At 32.4% G+C, this 21,956-nt stretch overlaps 1 protein-coding gene and 1 long non-coding RNA gene across 3 annotated transcripts; one reads left to right on the top strand and one right to left on the bottom strand.

The window, feature by feature from the left end:
- Positions 1 to 4,219: 4,219 nt before the first annotated feature.
- On the top strand, positions 4,220 to 19,145 carry LOC121235658 (probable transcription factor KAN2). Of its 2 annotated transcripts, XR_005934585.1 has the most exons (7): positions 4,220 to 5,118; positions 5,316 to 5,392; positions 6,428 to 6,473; positions 6,664 to 6,832; positions 7,897 to 7,957; positions 8,735 to 9,198; positions 19,132 to 19,145. XR_005934585.1 is itself a non-coding variant. In XM_041132011.1 (6 exons), the coding sequence occupies exons 1-6, from the start codon at positions 4,500 to 4,502 to the stop codon at positions 8,852 to 8,854; spliced, it is 1,092 nt and encodes a 363-aa protein (XP_040987945.1). In that variant the 5' UTR covers positions 4,220 to 4,499; the 3' UTR covers positions 8,855 to 9,306. The 2 variants fall into 2 exon arrangements, 1 of the variants encoding a protein (XP_040987945.1); XM_041132011.1 differs by lacking the exon at positions 19,132 to 19,145 and having other exon boundaries at positions 8,735 to 9,306.
- On the bottom strand, positions 15,650 to 21,552 carry LOC121235659. Its single transcript, XR_005934586.1, has 2 exons — positions 21,518 to 21,552; positions 15,650 to 15,782 (listed from the first exon to the last, which is right to left on the bottom strand). It is a non-coding gene; the product is annotated as an uncharacterized LOC121235659 (long non-coding RNA).
- Between the last annotated feature and the right edge of the window lie 404 nt (positions 21,553 to 21,956).

A 21,956-nucleotide genomic window follows, 5' to 3' on the forward strand; every position in this document is an offset into this window, starting at 1 on the left:
GATATCTTTTGAATTATTATCCCATGATCTAATTTGTTAATTTGGATATTTCAATTTACAAACTTAATTCCATGTATAACTTCCACCCCACCTTGTCTACCAATTAATATTGCTAATTTTATTAATTCTTTTTACCAGTTTGATTAGTTTCTTAATTGCAAAGTGATATTATGCAGATCTAGCTATGAGGTCATGATCATGATCATGATCATCAGCTAATGCAATATCCTTAATTATATAGCTAGCTATATAGGTCATGATATAATTACTAGCTAGTATGTAAGATTTCCTGAATATAATATAGTGTTCCTAATTAAAGTAGTTTGACTTTTCTTCTTATTTTTAGGCGCAAGTGTGCATAATTAATAATTTGAGTCAGTTTGAAACTGATCAATATTTAGGCCTTACGAAAGCTAGCTTATGTCTAAAACCAGGCTATTTTTACAAAGCACGTATCCTGATTTAGTTAATATCTATATATAAAAGGGAAGACTCATGATGGCAATATATTTCAAGAAACATATATAACCCCGACGATAAATGCATGAATTGGACTTCTTAACCTCATAAATTAAAGATCTTACATCATGTTTTTGGAATAGGTCAAATATATATATATATATATATATATATATATATTTATATATGAACTTTGCTTGGTTTGAGAAGCACCGTACGTACCTAAAATCATGCAATATTTTACCAATCGACATCGATCCCACTGATGAAGTGATTTACAAGCAAAAAGACATGAGACCAACAGCCCCAGGATTTAAAAAACAAAAAACACATCAATTGACAAGCAAAAACACATTATCTCGATCCCTAACTATATATGTCAGTTGACATACTTGCAAGGTCGAACTATGTACATTAAAAACGTATAGCAGCACATGAGACCTTCGACCTTAAAACTAGCTAGTAGATATAATTTCAAAAGTTTTAATCTATATATTAATCAAACGGAGGATATTTCAATTAAATATTTACGTCTCTATATACGAACTAACACGTGATCCTTTTTTTTTTTTTAGGAAGAGGGATAGTACCCTCACTTTTATTAATAGCCTTCACTTTTCGTGGAGAAATACCATGTACAAAGAAATTAAAGAACTTATAACATATGATCTTGTAAATGATCACAAACGTATATGACCATGCACATGATGATGATCATGATCGAATTAAGATCCATAATTCTCTGATAATTTTTTCCTTTTTTCCATTTCGACAATCACATTAATGTTGGATTGAGGAAACCATGATTTAATAAGTACTAGACCTAAATAATGTGTGTGCATGAGATTTTCGATTAACTATTTTTATTTTGCACATGACCACCTTTCTTCTATATTAATTATTAATTTGAAGAAACTCTCCACTTCATGAGTAGTACTCTTTGCTCCCATTTTTTCTTCGAAAAGCAAAGTTATGATAAGAGGGAAAATAAAGGTGCCTTTGCTTAAGAATTCAAATAACTTTTTTTGAAATCCATGCATTTGATTATAATATTTTGCCTATATAACAATATTCCCTCCGACAAAGACAAACAAATATTAATACCGAATTAAGGTACTTTTTTTTTAAACAAATAATACCGAATTATGGGCCGAATTAAGGTACTTGATGCTCGAATCAACCACTCAATAAAGATTTTTTTTTTTTTTAAATTTCGTTGCTTTTTATCAAGTTGAAGCGCCCATTAATTGAAAAGACGGGTAGCTAATCATGCAATTAATATCGATCCCAAAGATCAAAACATGACTACATGACCATGCATCGATCCATGCATATAAAAAATAGCTAGGAAATAATTAATTTAACGAAGTTTTCAAAAATAATTTTAATATTTGAAACATTATACGTAGTTCATCAATAATTACCATAATTAATTAACTTGGAATTAAGGGCTTTAGATTAATTCATCCTCATCATCGTAATTACTCATGACCATATATATAGGTCCATATATATATATATATATATATATATAAGCAAATCATGCCAATTACAATCCGAGTGATCGTGCCAAGTGACGCGCGGGACGACGTTGGAAGGACAATATTATTATATATTGCTATATTATAATTATTTTGAAACGCCCGAGATCAAATAGCTAAACGCGATATTTTATCCTAAAGAAAAATCAATAAAAACGGCTCCACCAACAACGCTTCAACAATTTGAACTGCTAAAGCAAAATTTACCACGGTTTTGAGAAATTTCATAAGCCTGCCTGCCGACTATATCCATATATATATATATATATATATATATATATATATACGTACTATATACGTACGTACTCATCATGATGTCCCGATCCACCAATATATTATGCTTCGTTTACATCTAGCTTTCTTCTAATATAATTAATTACTGTAAGTACGTACTACTCATCATAGCCTCACACACACACCACTTGGCAATATTATTTCTTGATGATTTTGCCTTTTTATTATCGATATATCCTGCATGCATGGACTACCTCCAGCTTATTCCGATGCATATATATATATATATATATATATATATATATATATATTATATGCTAGCTTGACATGATTTTTTTCCCAAGCAGGAAGAACATTAATATATATATATATATATATATATATATACATACACATATATGCATGGCATGATATCTACTCTAATTAAGGAGCTAGCTATCCATTAAGTGATCATCACATGGCATGCTGCTAGCTAGGCGCAGCTTGGACCATTGCATGAAAATCAATGAAATAATAAATAAAGCCATTTTATATATATATATATATATATATATATATATTATATATATATATATATATATATATATATATATATATTATATATATATATTTGTTGCTAAATTATTATGTAATTGGTCAATCACGTATATTGTAGTACTTGTAGCTTCAATAATTGTATATAATTTCCGAGATTTTCCCAAGGCCAGGACAGAGGAATTAGGCCAGGGAGATCAATTCGTACCAGTACTAGTACTGAACTAATTTATAATATATAAATAAATATATATATATATATATATATATATATATGGTTCTAATTGATTGTATTATGATCCCTTACAATTATTATTTTTTGGGGTGGTCAAAATGCCAAATTAATCCCAAACCTCAGATATAATAGAAAGGGACATATATATATATATATATGGTCTTGAGGAGTATAATTTTGCCTTTATTTATTTATGATATTTGATTATTAAAACAGTATAATAATTTACATGAGCAGCCCGTGCATTAGGGGTGTCCTTCTGATGTCTAGATCAGCATACGTGAAAAGACAAATACACCCTTTTCAAAGGATTTATCTTGCTTTGCGGATAGGAAGGTAAAGCAGAAAAAAGGCAAGAAAATGAATGATGGGTAAAGTTAAAACAAAGACGAAAGCTGCGCTTTGGGAATTAGGGTGTCATCATGATCTCAATGACTGGTTGTAATGGCCGGGAAATCGACTACGGTACGAACGTCCTAGGATCGATCGATGTGCATGGCCTGGAAATATTAAAATATCAGAAAAATATGTTGTTGTTTTTTTAATTATTATTTATTTATATTTCAACTTCGATCTTAATTAATTGCACTTATTAATTAATATGTCAAATTTTAAATGACTCTCATTTAAATAATAAATAATAAAATTATTTAAAATCTAGCTATAATAATTACCTGATTAAATCATGTGAGCAAGAATGATAATATTTAAAATGAATACTTGCATATGTCAAGAGGATTTTGAAATTTAGGATTTGTGAGAAAGAGCACTACTACCGGACCTTAGGTTTCTGTGGGGTGGGGTTTGTTAGAAAAGTAAGCATGATTTGAAGAGGGACAAATGCACACGTTAAAGTTTACACTAAAAAAATCTTCCTTTCCTTTTTTTATTTTTTTATTTTTATTTTTTTTCTTTCTATAGAGAACAAAGGAAATTTGTACAAAATTAAAAATAAATAATAAAAATAAAAATAAAAGAAACAAAAGGGAAAAAGAGAAGTAAAAAGGAATCAAGTCCCAACTTATTCACTTTTTTCCTTTCTCATCTTTTTCTCCCTAGTACCTTACCCCCCACGTCCACAAAAAGAAACTCTCTCTCCCTCTCTCCCCTACAGCCTCTCAAGTGTCATTTTCTCCCATATACTTCACACAAAAGAAACAGCCATTCACTTCATACCTTGTCATTTCCTCTCTCTCTGATCTCTCTCTCTCTCTCTCTCTCTCTCTCTCTCTCTCTTTATCTCAAATCTCTGCAACTACTCCCAGCTCAAAGTGATCAAACCCCATCTTGAAACAAAACCCAGAGACCTCACCTGAAAATTGAAAACAATCACCCCCCAAGATCACTAAAAATCCCCCACAAGTTCATCTTTCTAATCTTTGATATCCATTCTGCTATCATTCAAAGAACGAAGGAAAAAGGGGCCATAAGAATAACTACTACAGGAGGACAAATACTCAAAGGAGTAGTTTAGGGGACTGGTTTGGTTGAAGAAGATGGAGCTATTCCCAGCACAACCAGATTTGTCCCTGCAAATCAGCCCTCCAAACAGCAAACCCACAACAAGTTGGAAGAGAAGGACGGAAGAAGAGGTGGATTTGGGTTTCTGGAAGAGAGCTCTCGACTCCAGAAACTCCGTGTCCTCAATGGCAAAACCCGACACCTGTTTCGAGCTCTCCTTGTCGAATCCGAGGGCTTCCGAGTCCCTCTCCAACCATAATCATAATCATCAACATGGAAATGGCAATCTTTTCCACACCTTTCAGAGAAACCAGTACCATCACCACCAACACCAGCTCCACCACCAGCCAATGTTTCAGCAACCACCGCAAGGACTAAGCCACGAGCTTGATTTTCTGAGACCCATAAGAGGAATTCCAGTGTACCAAAATCTTCCTGCTTTCCCATTTTCTCAACAGCTACTAGATGCTTCTCAACCTTCTATAGCTAATACTACCACAAGTTCAAGTCCTTTTCAGTCTCAAGGGTTAATGCGATCAAGATTTCTGTCACGGTTTCCAGCTAAACGAAGCATGAGAGCACCTCGGATGCGATGGACTACTACGCTTCATGCTCGCTTTGTTCATGCTGTTGATCTATTGGGTGGCCATGAAAGTAAGCTACCTTCATTTAACTCTTTCTATATTTCTTTTCTTTCATTCTCTCAGCTTTCTTCTTGCTTTTGCTTCTTTTTGGCTCTTCTTTTTCGTCTCTTACACCATTGCAGAACGGAAAATTAAAAACGAGAAAAGAAATTTGACTCATTAACTTTTCTCTTGTCCTTATCTTTCTATTTTCTTGCTGGGGTTTAGGGGCTACACCAAAGTCAGTTCTTGAGCTTATGGATGTGAAAGATCTCACGTTGGCACATGTTAAATCTCATTTGCAGGTAAGAAATTAAGACCTATCATTCGGCAACAATCTCAATGGGTTTCCTTCTTAATTTGATGTAGTTTCCAACGTGCACATTAGAGAAATTTAAATTATATGATGAAACTTCTTTGTTTCGTATCTCTCTCTTAAATTTCTTTGTGGCTGTTACGAAGTTTATGAAGAACTTCCTTTTCTTTCTTTTTCTAAGCGCTTTATAAAGGTTTATAGACTTTCATATCTCTCTCTCTCTCAAACTTCTTGCTTGAGAGATGAAGTACTTTGCATTTGCACAGCGTGCATTACAGGAAGGTGTTAACTGCATATATTTCAAATTCCAATAATTTCTCTTGAGAGAGTCTCTCGTATCCTTGGCGCTTCTGTTTCTACTAGATCTGATGGCTCTGCTTCTGCAAGCTAATAAACAGCTTTTTGCTTGGAAGAATGAACCACCCAAAGTAAAAGAAAAAATCAAAACTAACAGAGGAGAGAGAGAGAGAGAGAGAGAGAGAGTATTATTGATTTCAGTAAAGAAGTGAGACAAGGAATGCAAATGAGTCATACACAAGACGAGACAAGCTCGCACATATTCCATTATAAAAACCAAAAAAGAAAAATAACATCTTCACCTTACAAGGAGAGAGAAATAAAGAAAGAAAAGAGACAAGTACAGAAGACCATCATTTCTCAATGATGTCTTCCTCTGATGGGTTTTCTAACCACACTTTTTCAACCATGGTAACTGGTAATTATCTCATACATGCACATCGATGCAAATTTTTTACTGATCCATAAATGCTTCTGTATTTTAGCATGTACTTGCACTATATGTCTGATGATGTCTTGAGTATCGTGAACCTGATTTTATTAATTTGTTTTCCAGTTCAGTTTCCGATATCATGTTCTAGTCAAAAAATACGTTTTCCTACTGAACTATATTATTTATGAAAAGAGTTAATACTTTCTTAGTGTATATGATCAATATATGTGTGCGTTCTGGATATCAAATTTATGTTTTCTTAGTCTCGACTAATTCATATGAATTTTACTACAGATGTATCGAACCGTGAAGACCACCGATAGAGCAGCAGCTTCTTCAGGTTAATGCCTATATATCTACTTATATATATATATATATATATATACACACACACACACACAGAGTACATATATCAGTTACGATTACGTCAACAAATGTGAAATATAATATTATTGTTCATATGATCTTCCCTGTTTCTCTGCTTATTTTCCTGAAATGACGTTGGTTGATGTTGTTGTTGCTTACAACAGGACAATCGGATGTATTTGAAAATGGGTCGTCTGGAGATACTAATTCTGAAGATTTAATGTTTGACGTTCAGAACCCAAGAAGGCCTGAGAGATCCATTAATCAACAGGGAATTAGACCGTTAACTCCTCAAGATAAGGACTATCATGGTCTATGGAGCAACTCGTCTAGGTAATTAATTAATCTTATTGATCTGCTCGATCGTCTATCAATGTTCTTATATAATTAGTTAATATCATACTTTCCATTTTTTGGATGGAATAATCTCCGTGCATTATTGGCTGTTGGCCGCTTGAAAAATAGGTGGAAATTAAAATAAAATTGGTAACCAATGCCAGTACTTGATTAGCAAGTTATTCTACAAAGCCAGTTTATTTAACATACCCTCATCCTGGCCACAGGATATTGGAGCTAGCATGCATGCATGGTGTAATTTGACACTCCATTTATATGTACTTGCAATAAATTGTACATATGTTAAATGCAAGCTGTATAGTCAAAACAATAATGTATTCCTTAGTCGACTTTGCTCCTCAATGTGCAGATCTAGATCATGTTGTGGTGGGTGGCTTCCAAAAACAATCGTATAAAATTAATGAAGATTCTCTCTCTCTCTCTCTCTCTCTCTCATACATATAAAAAAAGACACTTGCATTCTATAAATCCCAAAGACAAGTAGATGAATTCACTATGCTTTTTTCTCTGTCCACAGTCATGGAGTCTGAAACTCCAGGATGGGTTCATTATATAATTCCCTTCTAGCTAGTTGTTAATTAAAGGGAAGGAAAAAAAAAACGAAAGAAACCCACTGCTCTACCATTTCAAGACCATGGAAATCCCATTTGACAAAATACACATAAAAAAAAAAGGGAGATATCTCTTTCCCTTGGATTTTGTGGGGCTCAGATACATATAGGCCTATTAAAAGGGTTCTACAATTAGAAAACTTGTTGTCAAAGTTAAGCCCTTGGATGGACCCATATATTGCTGCTGGAAATCTTGGACCTAAAGTTTTCTGCACTCTGAGACTTCCTTGTATAATCTGTTAAGAGTATTGAGAAATCACATGGGATAGGATTACCTTTATTTCAATCAGCACAAAATGTCAAGTGACAGACTATAAACAAGACGGTAAAGATAGCATTTTTTTTTTTTTTTTTCGCTCAGTTTGCTTTTTCCTCTGCATGCATGGCTACCACTGACAGGAAATATTCTCTCATAATGTTGGTTTGCAGTAGGGAAGCTTGGTTGCATGGCAAACCTAAGGATTCTGGTGGAAACATGCCATCCCTTGAGGTACCATTTTCAAGCCCTTCATTGATCTCAAAATGATCTTTACTTGGAAAATTTTTCTACAAGGCATATATGCACATGCCTGGGTTCTGGGAATGAAGGAATAAAAGAAAGTTAAGAGGAAAGAATGTTTTCATCTTTCTTCATGAAGTCATGCATATTAGAAAGAAGAGAAGAAAGGGGAAAAAGCCTTGCAAAAGCTGCTTTTATCATACCTTCACAAGTATTAGGGGCAACTTTGTCATTGCATTAGTCAACGAAAAAAGGCTTTTATGATTTTAAAATCCCGTCTTCCCCCTATCGATTTTTTCTTCAAACTCCCACCATTAATGATTTACAAGCCTACAAGTACTACCCACAGAACCCCAATCTATTTCACTCATCAAGAGCCTTGTTGACCTAATTCAGAGATGACCTAGCTACACTATCTCTAAATTAGTAGCACACAGGAGCAATCAAACTCATAATATTATTATGCCCTTCGTGTGTATGTGTGTGTGAAAATACTCGCATGCATACACACACATATATATATTGGCGAGGGTGGGGGAGCACCATCGTACGTACAAGGTTTGTAGTGAGCCTAGGGTAGCTTTAAAATTTAACTCCACCGATGTTTCTTCCTACTTTATATGTATTCTACATATTGTCTTGTGATTCCCATCTTCAGCTTTAAGTTTTTCTCTAGCCAATGTATCTTTGTACGTGTTTTATATATCATTCTCTGACCTTTTTTTTTTTTTTTTTTTTGTTATTACTATATGGCGGGGGCTTCTAAAGGACATGGATCCAAAATGCTTAAGCTATGAGAGAAATTCAGATGTGAGCTCATCAACAACCCATTCAAGGACAAGCCCCAAGAAGCCTAATTTGGAGTTCACCTTGGGTAGACCACTTTGAAATCTCTTCTGATTAATATTTCCCCATTTTGAAATATCATTATAACAGTACTGAAGGGGCCGGGGGGCTTGGAGATGAGAATCAGGTACCCGCTCATGAGAAAATCAGAGGAAAAGAAATGAAAAAGAAAACAAAAGAAAAGGAAAAGCAAAAGGAGAGCTAAAGAAAGACAAGGAGACAAGAAAGACAGAAAGCAACAAAAGGAGAAGGGGGTCATGAGGGAAGAAAAAAAAAAGCATATCCTTCCTTTCAGGCTCTGATCAGATCAAATTTAACATATTATATTACTACGTAAATATATGAGATCAATTGATTTTGTATGTTTCTGCACTCATAGAGAGAGAGTCTCTCTCTGCAGAAACCTTTAACTATCTTAAAGTATGAAAGTGATCTTGGTAGTTGTAATGGAGCCCCTTTACATTTTTATGATATATTTTAGGATTTTTACCAAAGGAGTTGGTGCTCTCTATTTATTCCTAGCTAGGCATTTTCACATCCTGATCTACACTTTATCTACAAAGGAAAATTAAGAAAGGATTGAGAGTAAGAGCCATATGAAAAGATTGGAAACAAAGACTATAAAAAGAAAGGCAGACTGACTTTCAATGCATGCATTTTCCTATCCCCAGATATAGTGATTACATTACATGAATATAGATCTAGTTTGTCAAGGGATTCTTTTTATCATCAATTCTCTCGCAAACTAAAGAATATATGGATCGGAAGGAGTTAGATCAGAAGGAGAATCGGGAAAAAGAAAATGGCCGGGGAGAGTCAAGATCATGCATGATGATGAAAACCAGAAGTACTATTAATTCTAGTACAGTGAGATTCCTGCATGCATGCCATATTAATTTTGTTCTTTAGTAGTAGATGATCATGATCATGTACCTCTGAATCATCTGAACAAACGTCGATTTTTCGTGCTATATATATTTTGAAGGCGGACAAAAAATAAAAGGTCTTCTCAATTAATTTGGTACCAGAATGATGCTAATAACAAAAAAGCAGCAGCTTCATGTATACACAACAACTTTGGACAAAGTGTTCCATCAAAATTGTGACAACAGCAACAATTGTAATCATAATAACTTTGCACAAAGTGTCGTCAAGTAAAGGGCAGGGGAAAAAAAAACATTGGCATTTATTTTTTGTCTTTATATACTTTCTGGCTCGAGGGTATAACGCACGTCGTAACTTCATTTATTTTTTTGGTTAAAACTGTTCAAATTAGGTTTCAAATTAAATATGAAAGAAAAATATTGTTTTAATTACCATCACAAAAATATTATTATATAAAAGTAAACTCATAAACTGATATGATTTGATGTGATACGTTAAATTGTAAATCTATTTTTATTTTAAAATAGATCATCGATCTAATGTATCATATAAATGAATGCTAGTTTGTAGATTGAGAAATATTTTAGCCACAAAAAAATTATACAAAAAGAAATTCACAAACTGACGTGGTTTGATACAGTATGTCAGATTGTAAAGTTACTTTTAGTGTAAAATACATCTAATGGATCACGTGAAGGCACGTCAATTTGTGGATTTACTTTTGTGTAATCTTTTTTATTTCTGTAACAGTTCTCTTGTAGATTTACTTTAATTTGTAGGATATCTTCGATCTTCTCTTATGTGAAAATTTTGGACTTCTGAAATTTTGGATCTCACATGGTCATATTTGAGCTCTCAAAATCCAAAATTGTCAACCAACAAAGTGTATATATATATATATATATATATATATATACACACTTTCTAAAAGAAATACCCACTTTTTCTTTTTTGATACTTTCACCTTTGCTAGCTTTGCTGAATATATTGCATGCACCAGTGGGCTTAGCAGTGCTTAATTTTACTATATATGGTACAACGTCGTATCCCTGCATTTGAATGTAAAACTACTATTCATAAATTATTTTATTATTACTCACGTATTTTGAGTATCATTCATCATCTGCATAACCAAATAAGGCCAATCTCTTTGACAGCAAATTACCGTGATTGTATATCGAAATGGGTTATTCAAGAGAAATACGTATAAAACCAAGAGTCAAAAAGCCCTATTTGGATTCAGAGTTAGATCTCAACTCATCCCATCTCATGATCTCATCTATATTATAACGTTTTCAAATTCTCACACAAAATATAATAAACAATTCAATTTTTTCAAATTTCAAAACAATAATAATATTAAAAAATAATAATATTTTATTCAATTTTCAACTTTAATCTCAATTTACTATCCAAACCTCACCTGTTTAAGATTCATCTATATGCATGTACGTATGTAATTCTCTGATCATCCATGTGGTGCTTAGAAATTCTAGCTTATTTTCGCCCTTCAAATTTTATTTTCTTGGCTACAAGTATAGAGCTAGACCGTAAGTTTTCCGGGCAACCAAACACACTCATATGTTTCAAAATCTTTGAATTCCAAAGTACATGCGAACCCTGGAAAAGCTTGCAACTGAAGGCTGAATGCTGAAGCATCGCAATGAAAGAGACAGAAGATCAAATGAGGTCAGGCCTTGCTTGGGCGCCTGTCCATGGGTGTCATGACCACTTGACATATATATATATATATATATATATATAATATGGACACTGCTACTATGCCACTGGGCCCCTTCTGCAAATTGCAATTTTTTTTTTCCTTTTTTCGTTTCCACATTTATAAACATTTTTAAATATTTTTTAAAAATAAAAAAAAATACATCAATACACTAAATCACTTCCTTAACCATAAATAAATACATGAGTGGTCAAAATGAGAGAGCAAAACCATAGGGCATATATACTATCATTTTCATATGAGTTTCGCTACTCATCATCCCCACACACTACAGTACACAACACACCACATTTTTTTTAATTTTTAATTTTTTTAAATTTTTATTTTAAAAAAATTGTATTATTCTTTCTAAACTAATTGAGTATTTATATTCATTATCTATACATTACACATTTGATAAGAAAAAAAAATAAAAAAATAATGTATATACAGTATGTGGTGTTGAGATGACGGAGATGATAGATTAAATTATTATTATTTTCGTACTTATGTTTTCATGGAAAATCTTTTCTAGAAATTGTAGTCACCTTTTTGATTGAAAGTCATTTGGGGACAATTAATTAATAATCATAAAATCCCTGCTCCCAGTTCGCATGCATGCAGGTCATGCGTGTGAAGTATACTACTCCATTCATCATGCACGTAGCTGCTATAAAGGGCGCGTGAACCTGAGAAAAATAATGCCAGAAAGTGATGATGGGATTAATTTTAGACAGAATGAAACAAAGGATCGATGCATGAGTCCTGCAGAGGGCTTCAATCGATCGGCTTCTTTAACAATTAGGATGAAGATGACGACGATGATCTTGATTGTGCCACGTTAATTAAACAAGTTGGACTCTCCTCTGCATGCATGGTAGCTTTTTAGCAAATTATTGCTGCCATGATTACTTCCCCTGCCCTTCTCCCTTTTCATCTTTGTTATTTTTATAAAATAAGATAAATAAATAGTATAACTTCAGAGAGAGAGAGAGAATGCATGAGTTGACTCATCACATATGGCGCCTCTTCTGACCATATTTAATTGTAATTCTATCATTTCTCTTAAAGAAATAAAGAAAGATTGAAAATGAAAAAAGAAAAAAGTGTGGAGCTGGTGGATGACTCTTCAGAGAGCAATGTCACTTTCAAATTTTAGTAATTAAATAAAAGAATTCAAAAAAAAATTATAGAGATAGTTTATACGTACCCTCTTAAAGAAAAATAATTTTAAATGAGAAAAAAAAAAAGGTAAATTTTTTTAAGAGATTGGGACAAAAGAGAAGGATTAGGTTTTTTGCTTTTCTTTAGAAAGGAAGAACAAAAACAATTTAATGTGATTTATACCTAACGATATATGTTGCTTTCTTATGCCTTTATGAATTGACCAAAGGCGCAAATCAAGCATCCCTGATGTCATCCTAACTCCTAATTGATTTTTGGCCAACAATTTTTCTGAAATGGTACTCCAAAATAATTTGGATTTTGTATTGAAAAAAAAAACACAAGATTGAGGTGCCATACCTACAGCGACATGATCTATGAACGAGCCATACATCTTGTAAAACATCCTCAAGATTAGCTAAACTTAAACAGATCGATCTCCAAAATGATTGGATGATCAGCTAGTTGTGGAGGGAAGATCATCTGTAAATAGTAGTAAAATAATTTATATATAATAATAATTAATTATTTGAAAATAATAATAAAATAATAACAATTATATATATTACTAAACACAAGGTAAAAATCCCTTAATTGTAGCAACTTCAATCACTTAATTTTTACATATGTTTGGAAAACGCAAATAAGTTGCTAGCTTTCTTTTTCTTGCCAGGCTTTAAATGTCTACATCAAAAAGCAAGACTTCAGATATAATTTTAGTAAAGTTTACTGCTCTTTAGTTCAAACTCCTTTCTCTCACTAATTTATTAATTTGACTCAAATATCCTGCAAGAAAAAAATGGCCATGTGCTTCATAATTAATAGCCCCTTGAGCTGAAATGCCTTCTTTCAAGTCCAATGCAATGATATGCAAATTATTCTTGTCAACTTTATGTCAAAGTAACTTTCTTTCATTTCTATTGGGTAGGAAAGTTAATTGCAGTTTGTGTCAACATTTTTCATCATTGTCCGAACAACTTCTTCAACCTTAATTTGCATTTATTATATCTTACCTATCCAGTACCTACTAATCTCTCACTTGCAATTAATTGCAATGACTTATGTTACTTTAATATCATTCTTTTTAAAATTTATACATTAATATTAAATATAAAATATTCATTTAATAAAATAATGTGAATTAAAAATTAAAATAATTTTTATGAGATAAAAAATCTTATTCTTTTCTTGATTATTATTTTTTTAATAAAAAAAATTATGTGAATGTTAGTACACTGTTTGATATGCAAAACTGCTTGTATCTAACAAGTCTATTTCTTAATTATTATTTAAGAGTTTCAAATTAAAAATTAATTAAATATATAATATAGATCCTAAATTTTAATTAAAAAATTATTTTTGCCACGTAGATTTTTATATTGACATCAAATATTCAATAAATATTACAGATTTCACTAAAAGAAGAAGAAAAGTTATCTACCGTTCCGACTCCAAGAAGGAGAGTCATCATCGACAAGATGATCTATCCATAGGACACTTTAGCAACAAATATATTGCATAAAAATAATTTTATAAATTGACGTGATTTAACGTAGTTAATTAGATTATAAAATTATTTTTATTATAAATTAAATCTAATAAATTATATAAAACACGTCAATATGTGTAATTATTTTTATGTAATTTTTTTTATAACCATAACACTATTTTTTTTTATTTTTTTTTTTGCTTTTCTCCTATTGCGTAGGTTCGTTCCCATAGTGTGGAGGGAGGAATAGGATCCATCTGCTAAAGGCAAGGACTGATCTCTAAAGAATTGAAAGTGTGCTACCATTCTGGTTGAGAATTCAAAAGTCTTTTAAAATTCAAAAAAGCAAAAGTATGAATGTATTATTCTTATTCTTTTGACTTTTTCCTGTTTTCAGCAACTTTTCACCTTCGAAACCCGTGTCATTTAATCCTTGCTAGACCCTGACAGCCACAGTAAGAATGGTATTACTTTAAAGAAATAATAAAAGTAAGGAATGGCTCTACCTTCCAAAAGCATGGACCCCATCCCATGCATACTGTTTCTCCTTTATTTACGTATCATAAATCATCATCTACCATCATTTACACTAAAAGTCTACAGTAAATTCTAAACACTACTTCTTCCTTCTTTGTATTTCTTTCTTAGTTTGCTCAGCCTGTGTTTTTAGCTGATTTTTTTTAAAAAAATAAAAAAATAAAAATAAAAACTGGTATTTGTTGAGATTAAAATTCTATTTTTTTTTATTTTTACAAAAAAGGACAGAGAGATGGAAATAAATTCATGAAACAGAGAAGTAAAAGAGAAGTGGTATTATGGACAATAGACAAGGACTGAACCAAAAAGCCCTGAGCTACTCAACCCCATATGGGGAACAGAGGTCGTCGACAGAGTTAATAGATGAACTGTCACACACACAGAGACGAATGTCAAATTATTTATTCATCATTACCCCATCATTCATTCTCTTTCAACATCTTTACACGTGCTCGCATCTCGTGGCATTGATTTCCACGCCCTCACCCCCTGCATACCGTCGGATCTGCCGGTCTCCACGGGCACTGTTTCAGTGAAAATGACCTGTGAGGGTGACGCTATTTTGACGACCTTGTTTTCAGCCAAACCGAGTCGTCTCATGAATTTTGCAGAGAGGTTTGAGTAGCTCGAGAAGTTTTGCATGGGAAAGTTTCTGTGTGGGTCCCACCCACCTAGAGCCATTAGGTGACAGCAGGATGCATGGAAGTTTTATGCAATAAATTTTGATGGATTGTTGCAGATTTTGACAGAGAAATTTATTACATCTCTCTCTTTTGCTTCTGCCCCCCTACATCAGATTTCTTGCTTTTCGATTTTCATGTAATGTAGCTTTTATTTGTGGCACTTGTGCAGATATTAATAAGATACTTGCACATAGTAAAAGCCTTTTGCCTATTAGTGATAGCCTGTGGGCCTTCCTTGTGAGGCTCGAAAACCAATCTCTCCTAAACAAAAGGGAAATGCTTATTCAACGGATGGTTTTTTTTTTTTTAATTTTTTTATTTAGTGATTAAAAAATGAATATTACTTAATTTATATATTTTTAATAAAAAAAGTATTTAAAAATATAAAAAAAATACTTGAAAGAAATGAAAAAAAAAACTCTGAAAATACACTGCATCAGTTCACTATCGGTTGGGACCATCGGTCCCAGTAGCACTATCCTATCCATTTGACTAGTTAGTAATTTTATTTTTTTACTTAATAATGTAGTTAAGTGTATTGATGTATTTTTTATTTTTTAAAAATATTTAAATATATTAAAAAAATATGAATAGAAAAATAAAAAAAATAATTTACAAAAATAACTAGCGGTATAAATGAGCGGTGCTACTCAGGCGGCAGAGTAGCATCGCTCAAATTATAAACACACATCGCTCTCTCCTTATAACTCTTTAGGTTGTATTTGGTTAGTAAGATATTCTTAAATATTCTATAAATAGTAATAAAAAATAATCATATAATATTGAATAGTAGTAAATAATAATAAAAAGTAATAGTAACATAATAAATAGTAGCGAAGTATTATCAGTACTCAAATTAGGCCTTAAATAACTATGTTTTAAAATAACGAATTTTTTTGTAAAATGATTTATAAAAATAACTTCACTTCATAAAAACATTATCAATTTAAAACATCTATTATGAAATATGTTGTGTGTATATCATACTCTATAAGAAAATGAAAGTCTATATATAACTGTTGGGAACTTATAAAAATATTGGAATAAAATCCCTTAAAGCTTTCCACTTATTCTAAATTGAGAATCTTAAACAAGAGGGGAAACTAATATACACATTGAGTTTTATTGTATTTATTGAATATCAATATTGTATGTTTAAAAATAAAATAATGCTACATAAGTCCTAGTATGTGCAAACTTTGTACACTCTCTTTAAAAAAAATAGGGTCCACCATTAAAAAAATCATTTTTTGATGTGAGTACCAGATTTATCCACATTTTCAAAGAAAGTACTCAGGACTTGCACAGTATCCTAGAACTGCAAATATCATGTGTCGTAAAGATATTATAAGCAATAAATATTATAGGGCCTATTATATATATATAGTTTTTCATATTATATATTAAAGTTTGAAAACAAGCAATTAATGAAATCTTTTTCTTACAAGTTAAATCTGTATTATATAAGAAAATGCTTGAATCGCAAAGTCTTATAAGTTTAAATATAACTTTTTGGTCGCGGCCTCGAGCATAGCACTGAGGTTGGCTTGAAATAGTCAATACAAGCCATAGGATGGACAATAGAATTAAATTAATTGAAAACTTTGTTATAAAATTTTACCTTTACTAGAGATTTAGCCATAGGATGGACAATACAATTATCTTCAAGTCTTAAATGCCTCCTCCATGAATGGTCAATAAAATGCTGCGGGAAAAGAGTGAAACTAGCTAGCTCCTTTTATCAGTTTATGGACATACTCCGCCTCGATCACGAGCCTTTTCAGGTTTATGTATTTTTTATTTTTTATTTTTTCCTTCCAAGGTTTGCATATATGATAGATCATGCAAAGCTGGCTTTTTTCATAGGTCTCATGTTCTTGGTATTAGAGAGGGGGCCTAGATCGAGAACTACTGATAAATAACCACATAAGTAGCAAGAGGTCCCAATCTAATATTATTGTTTTGACTATCTTTCCTATGAATTCATGATCAACACTAGCCAAAATGAGGTGCGAAGTGGAGAGTACTAGCTTAGAGTTTACTTAGAGTTTTGCTACTTGTAAAGTTTGATGTGTCAGATCGACACTATTATATATTAGGAGACCCGTTATAGTAATTAAAGAAATAAGGATCCATTAATACTTTTTCATTATTACGTACGAGACCCACTTCAGTGATATTGTGTTAAATAGAGCTTGCAAATAGAGTTTTTATTTCTACCTATTTTCTGGTCAATAATATTCTTGTAGGTGTGTGTGAAATCTACGTATGATCATATAAAGCAATATCAATTTGTGAGTTTACTTTTGTGAAATCTCTTTATAGTTGTAGCATTTCTCTCTCTCCTTATATATATATATATATATATATATATATATATATTCAAGAAGGGCATATACTAAAATATATAATAACAATAACAATAGAGTAGAGCAAATACTTGAGAAATTCTTGGTCTGCAAAATGATCTTAGAAAAAAAATTACAAATTTATATGACTTGATATCACACTTTAGATTGTAAAGCATTTTGTTGTAAAGTAAATATGACCTTATACTACATTAAGGGCTCGGATAGTGAGATGAAATGATTTTAAATGAGTTGAATAAAATATTATTATAATATTATTTTTTTAATATTATTATTGTTTTGAGATTTGAAAATTTTGAATTGTTTATTATATTTTGTGTAAGAATTTGAAAAAATTATAATGATGAGATGAGATGATTTTTATATCTAAACAAGCTCTAGTCATGCCAATTTATACACATTTTTATAAGACCTCTTTATTAACATAAGTACACTTCTCTAAATAATTATTGGGTACAATTATTCCATGTAGTAAAAAACCGTTCGGAGTCTAGAGAGCCCATTCGACGGCCACTGGCCTGAGTGATAAAATATATAACCATTTGGGCTTAACCCAACTCAAACTCGATAATTGGATTTCAAAGATCACTTTGTCCTTGAGGGAAATATGAATGAGCTAGGCCGGTCTCTTTGGCTCAGTTATTTTCTCAACTAATTTTTTTAATTTAAAAATTAATAATTAGCTATGCTCTATGCATACAATCATTGTAGAAATTTAGATCGAGGGAAACTATATATATATATATATATATCCTTATACTTAAAAAGAGTCTATCTCTTTATGAATAGTAGTTTTGTTTGACACTTTTCTTCTTCCAGTTATGTCCCTCTATACATCCTCATAACAATTATATTCCTCGCAAAATTATCAATCATCACAAAATCACAACACAACAGAGCAAAAAAGCTGCATCATGGCTACTAGAGGCATCATAAGGCAGCGTCGTGATGGTCCTATGGTGGTGGATCTGGAACCCTATAAAAAGAGAGGGCATGAGAAGAGCTAGGGCTTCGACTAAAGGAAACGAGGAAGGGGAGTGGTCGTCGATGAGTGAGGAGGCTGCTGGTGGTGGTACGGTGGCCTGGGGGTGGCTAACAGCGGCACTACAGGAAGAAACTTGTGCGTGTAGAAAGGCTGCGTGCGTGGGACTAGAGAGGAGCTACAGATGGTAGGTTCCATGAAAGTGGTCAACAGCGTGAGGGGAACTTGGTGGTGGTGCTTGGTGGAGCAGGGCTGAGCCGTGGTGGCGCAAGGGTGGAGAACCCATGCATCGAGACCCATTTCGGGTTGCTTGCGTGCGGCTGAGGAAGGAGCTACCAAGGGGCTTCAACGGTAGGGTTTGGTTGCCAGCGTGAGGGGAAGTCGGTGAGGTGGTCGGTGACGCCGCAGCGTGGCGCACGGCAATGTTGGGCTGCTTGAGGGAGGAGATTGGGTAAGTGAGAGGGAAGATGTGCGGCTGCTGAAGGGGAAGGAGAGAGAGGGAGAAAGGGAAAGTAAGGGGAAAAAGGCTAGGTTTGGGGTTTTAAATCTCAACCCTTTATCTTAAATTCTCAGATTTGATCCAACGGTGGAGATTTAAACACTAATTTAAACTAACTTAAAATAGATAATTAAAATATAAATATCATATCATACACTTAAAAATTAACTTTAATTTATAAAATACTAATCTTTTATCATTAAATAAATGATGAAGTTTTGCTAAACATTTTTAAGAGAATAAAACCATCTAATTAATTAGAATTGTTAACATAATTTAAATCCTATAATAAATTATGAACATGAATGAAAAATAATTTTGTTTGACACTTCATTTTTCCACTTATGTCCCTCTGTACACATAATTAAATGATAAAGTTTTGCTAAATATTTTTAAGAAAGTAAAACCATATAAATAGTTAGAGTTTTTAACATAATTTAAATCTCATAATATTCTTAATTAACTAAAAAAAAAAAAAAAAAAGAGTAGGAACAGGGAGGGTGGATTTGCTTCATACGAGTTCACGACATCTTCTGCATAGTTGGTTAACATGACATGCATGCATTGATCTCTACCGTCAAATATGGTTAATTTGTAGAGCTAAAACTTCCATACAGAGTTTTAACACTTGATTGTGATTAGTTTTTCACATACATATGATCAACCCAAAGAATATGTTTGGAGATACTGCGATTTGAACAAACTCTTCTTATTAAAGTAGAGAAAGATGAAAATTCATACATGCTAGCTTATATTAGGTTTTATGCTCTTATGCATTAGACTATTTACTAATCAATTTTATTTACTCTTTCAATCTTGATGATTGTAAACTAACAACTAATTCAATTATTTAATATTTTCTGCTGCAGGTAAAGAGTTACACTTTATTTACTATTTGGACACATTATTTTCAAGAATTTTATTTTTTCTTTCAATTAGGCAAAACCACTGCTAGTGTATATATGTGTATATATATATATATATATATATATATATATATATATATATATGGTCTTGTTTTCAATTCTACAAAGCCTGATCGGATATATCGTTTGCTGTACGAATGAAATAAATGCCGTGTTGGTAGAGGTTTTGGTCTTTCTATTTGGAAAGTTGATGTTGAAAGATCATATAAATGGTCCTTAAAAATATCAACTGCCCTGTAATCAAAATTTGGGGAAAAAAAAAAGAGGAAAATTTTCCGCTTACGTATCTCTCTCTCTTGTTCTCTCTCTCTTTCCGTCACTAATTCAAGAAATTGTGTAATCGAAATATGAAACCTAAACTACATGTTTAATAATGAATGAACTTAAGACTTAATTAGTATGTGTCAATTTCAAGTGAACAAACGTGTTGAGCTCTCTATTTTTGCCCTATTCAAGTGAGTTTATAAAGAATAAATACATGATGCTCTTCTGCAAAATTAGCATTAATACATATTACATATATATATATATATATATATATATATAAGTTTGATTATGGGAAGGCACAGGCAAAGGTAAAAGAAAATTTTCTGACATGAATTTAAGACCACACAGATGATGCACGTGAAAGAAAGACACCAAGAAAAAGAATGGGAGAGAAACTAACAAAAACAAGAACAAAAGCAAAAGCTCATTCACGTCTACCGTGGAAGACCATTCCTATAATACAACGCAATATAAGCCGAGATTCTCGCGGGAGCCATCGGTGTCATTCTTTTTACCTTTTTCCTTTTTTTTTTTTTTTTTTTTTTAATTTTTATTTTCTGAGAGAGAAAGGGAAAGAGAGAGGAAATGCCTGGTGGTCGAGGACAAAGAGCATATAAGCGATAAATTTATGCTTTCACGTACGGCTCCTCGCACGTGTCAATGGAAGTGACATGTCGAGTGTGTGTGTGTGTGGCGCATGTAAGGGATACAGTCGAAGACATATACTGTTGGTGTCAGAGCCAATAGGAAAGGAAAAAAATTAAATAAATAAAAAAAAAAAAAAAGCTAGCTTGTTTGGGCCGCAGAGACGACAGAGGCCAAAATCATTTAGCAATCTATTGCAAGCAATCTAGGATTGATGCCACCCTGACCGGACTGTCGTAGTAGCAGTACTACTGCTACTCGGATTGGGTGGATTGTGTGCAAATTGGAGAAGCAGCTTTAGCTTAACTTATTTTTGTTTTTTGTTTTTTTTGGCAAGACAAATAAAATAAAATAAAAACCATTTTGTGAGGAAAAGAGAATTACCTTCGTAATTAAAACATAATCGACCAGAATAATTGAATTCTCTAGTCCTTTGGCTATCATGTTTTAGTTGTCTCAGTTTGAATTCACAATCCATTTCAACTCATCTCACTATTATTCATTACTATTCATCAACTTTAACTCATAAATCTTACTACTATTTACAATTCATCTATTACTATTTTACAACTCATCTTCGAATCCAAACGAATGAAAATTAATGTTGGATGTTCAAGGAAGGGAGGTTGTTTGAAAACGAAATCTTTCTAATTAAGCTGTTGAGTGATCGTGATCAGTTCTCTCAAATTAAAAAGCACATGTAGGATTAATTAATTATTATGGCTGATCTTCAAATTTTTTATTAAACAAGTTTTTTTTTTTTTTTTTTTTTTTTTGTCCATTAGGACTTTTCTTCTATAATTTATGATTTTATTGTATGTCCTTTGATTTTTTTTTTCTTTTTATAAATATAAACTCACCTTTTCAGGTTAAAAAAAAAAAAAGCTTGGGGGTTCGATGGCGACCATACGTCCTGCAATGCTGCCCCTAGCTCGGGACAAGTACTGATCCTGTCTTTGCCTGCCCGGCATTCAAGAC

The sequence above is a fragment of the Juglans microcarpa x Juglans regia genome, chromosome 6D (assembly GCF_004785595.1).
Source record: "Juglans microcarpa x Juglans regia isolate MS1-56 chromosome 6D, Jm3101_v1.0, whole genome shotgun sequence".
Classification (NCBI taxonomy): Eukaryota; Viridiplantae; Streptophyta; class Magnoliopsida; order Fagales; family Juglandaceae; genus Juglans; species Juglans microcarpa x Juglans regia.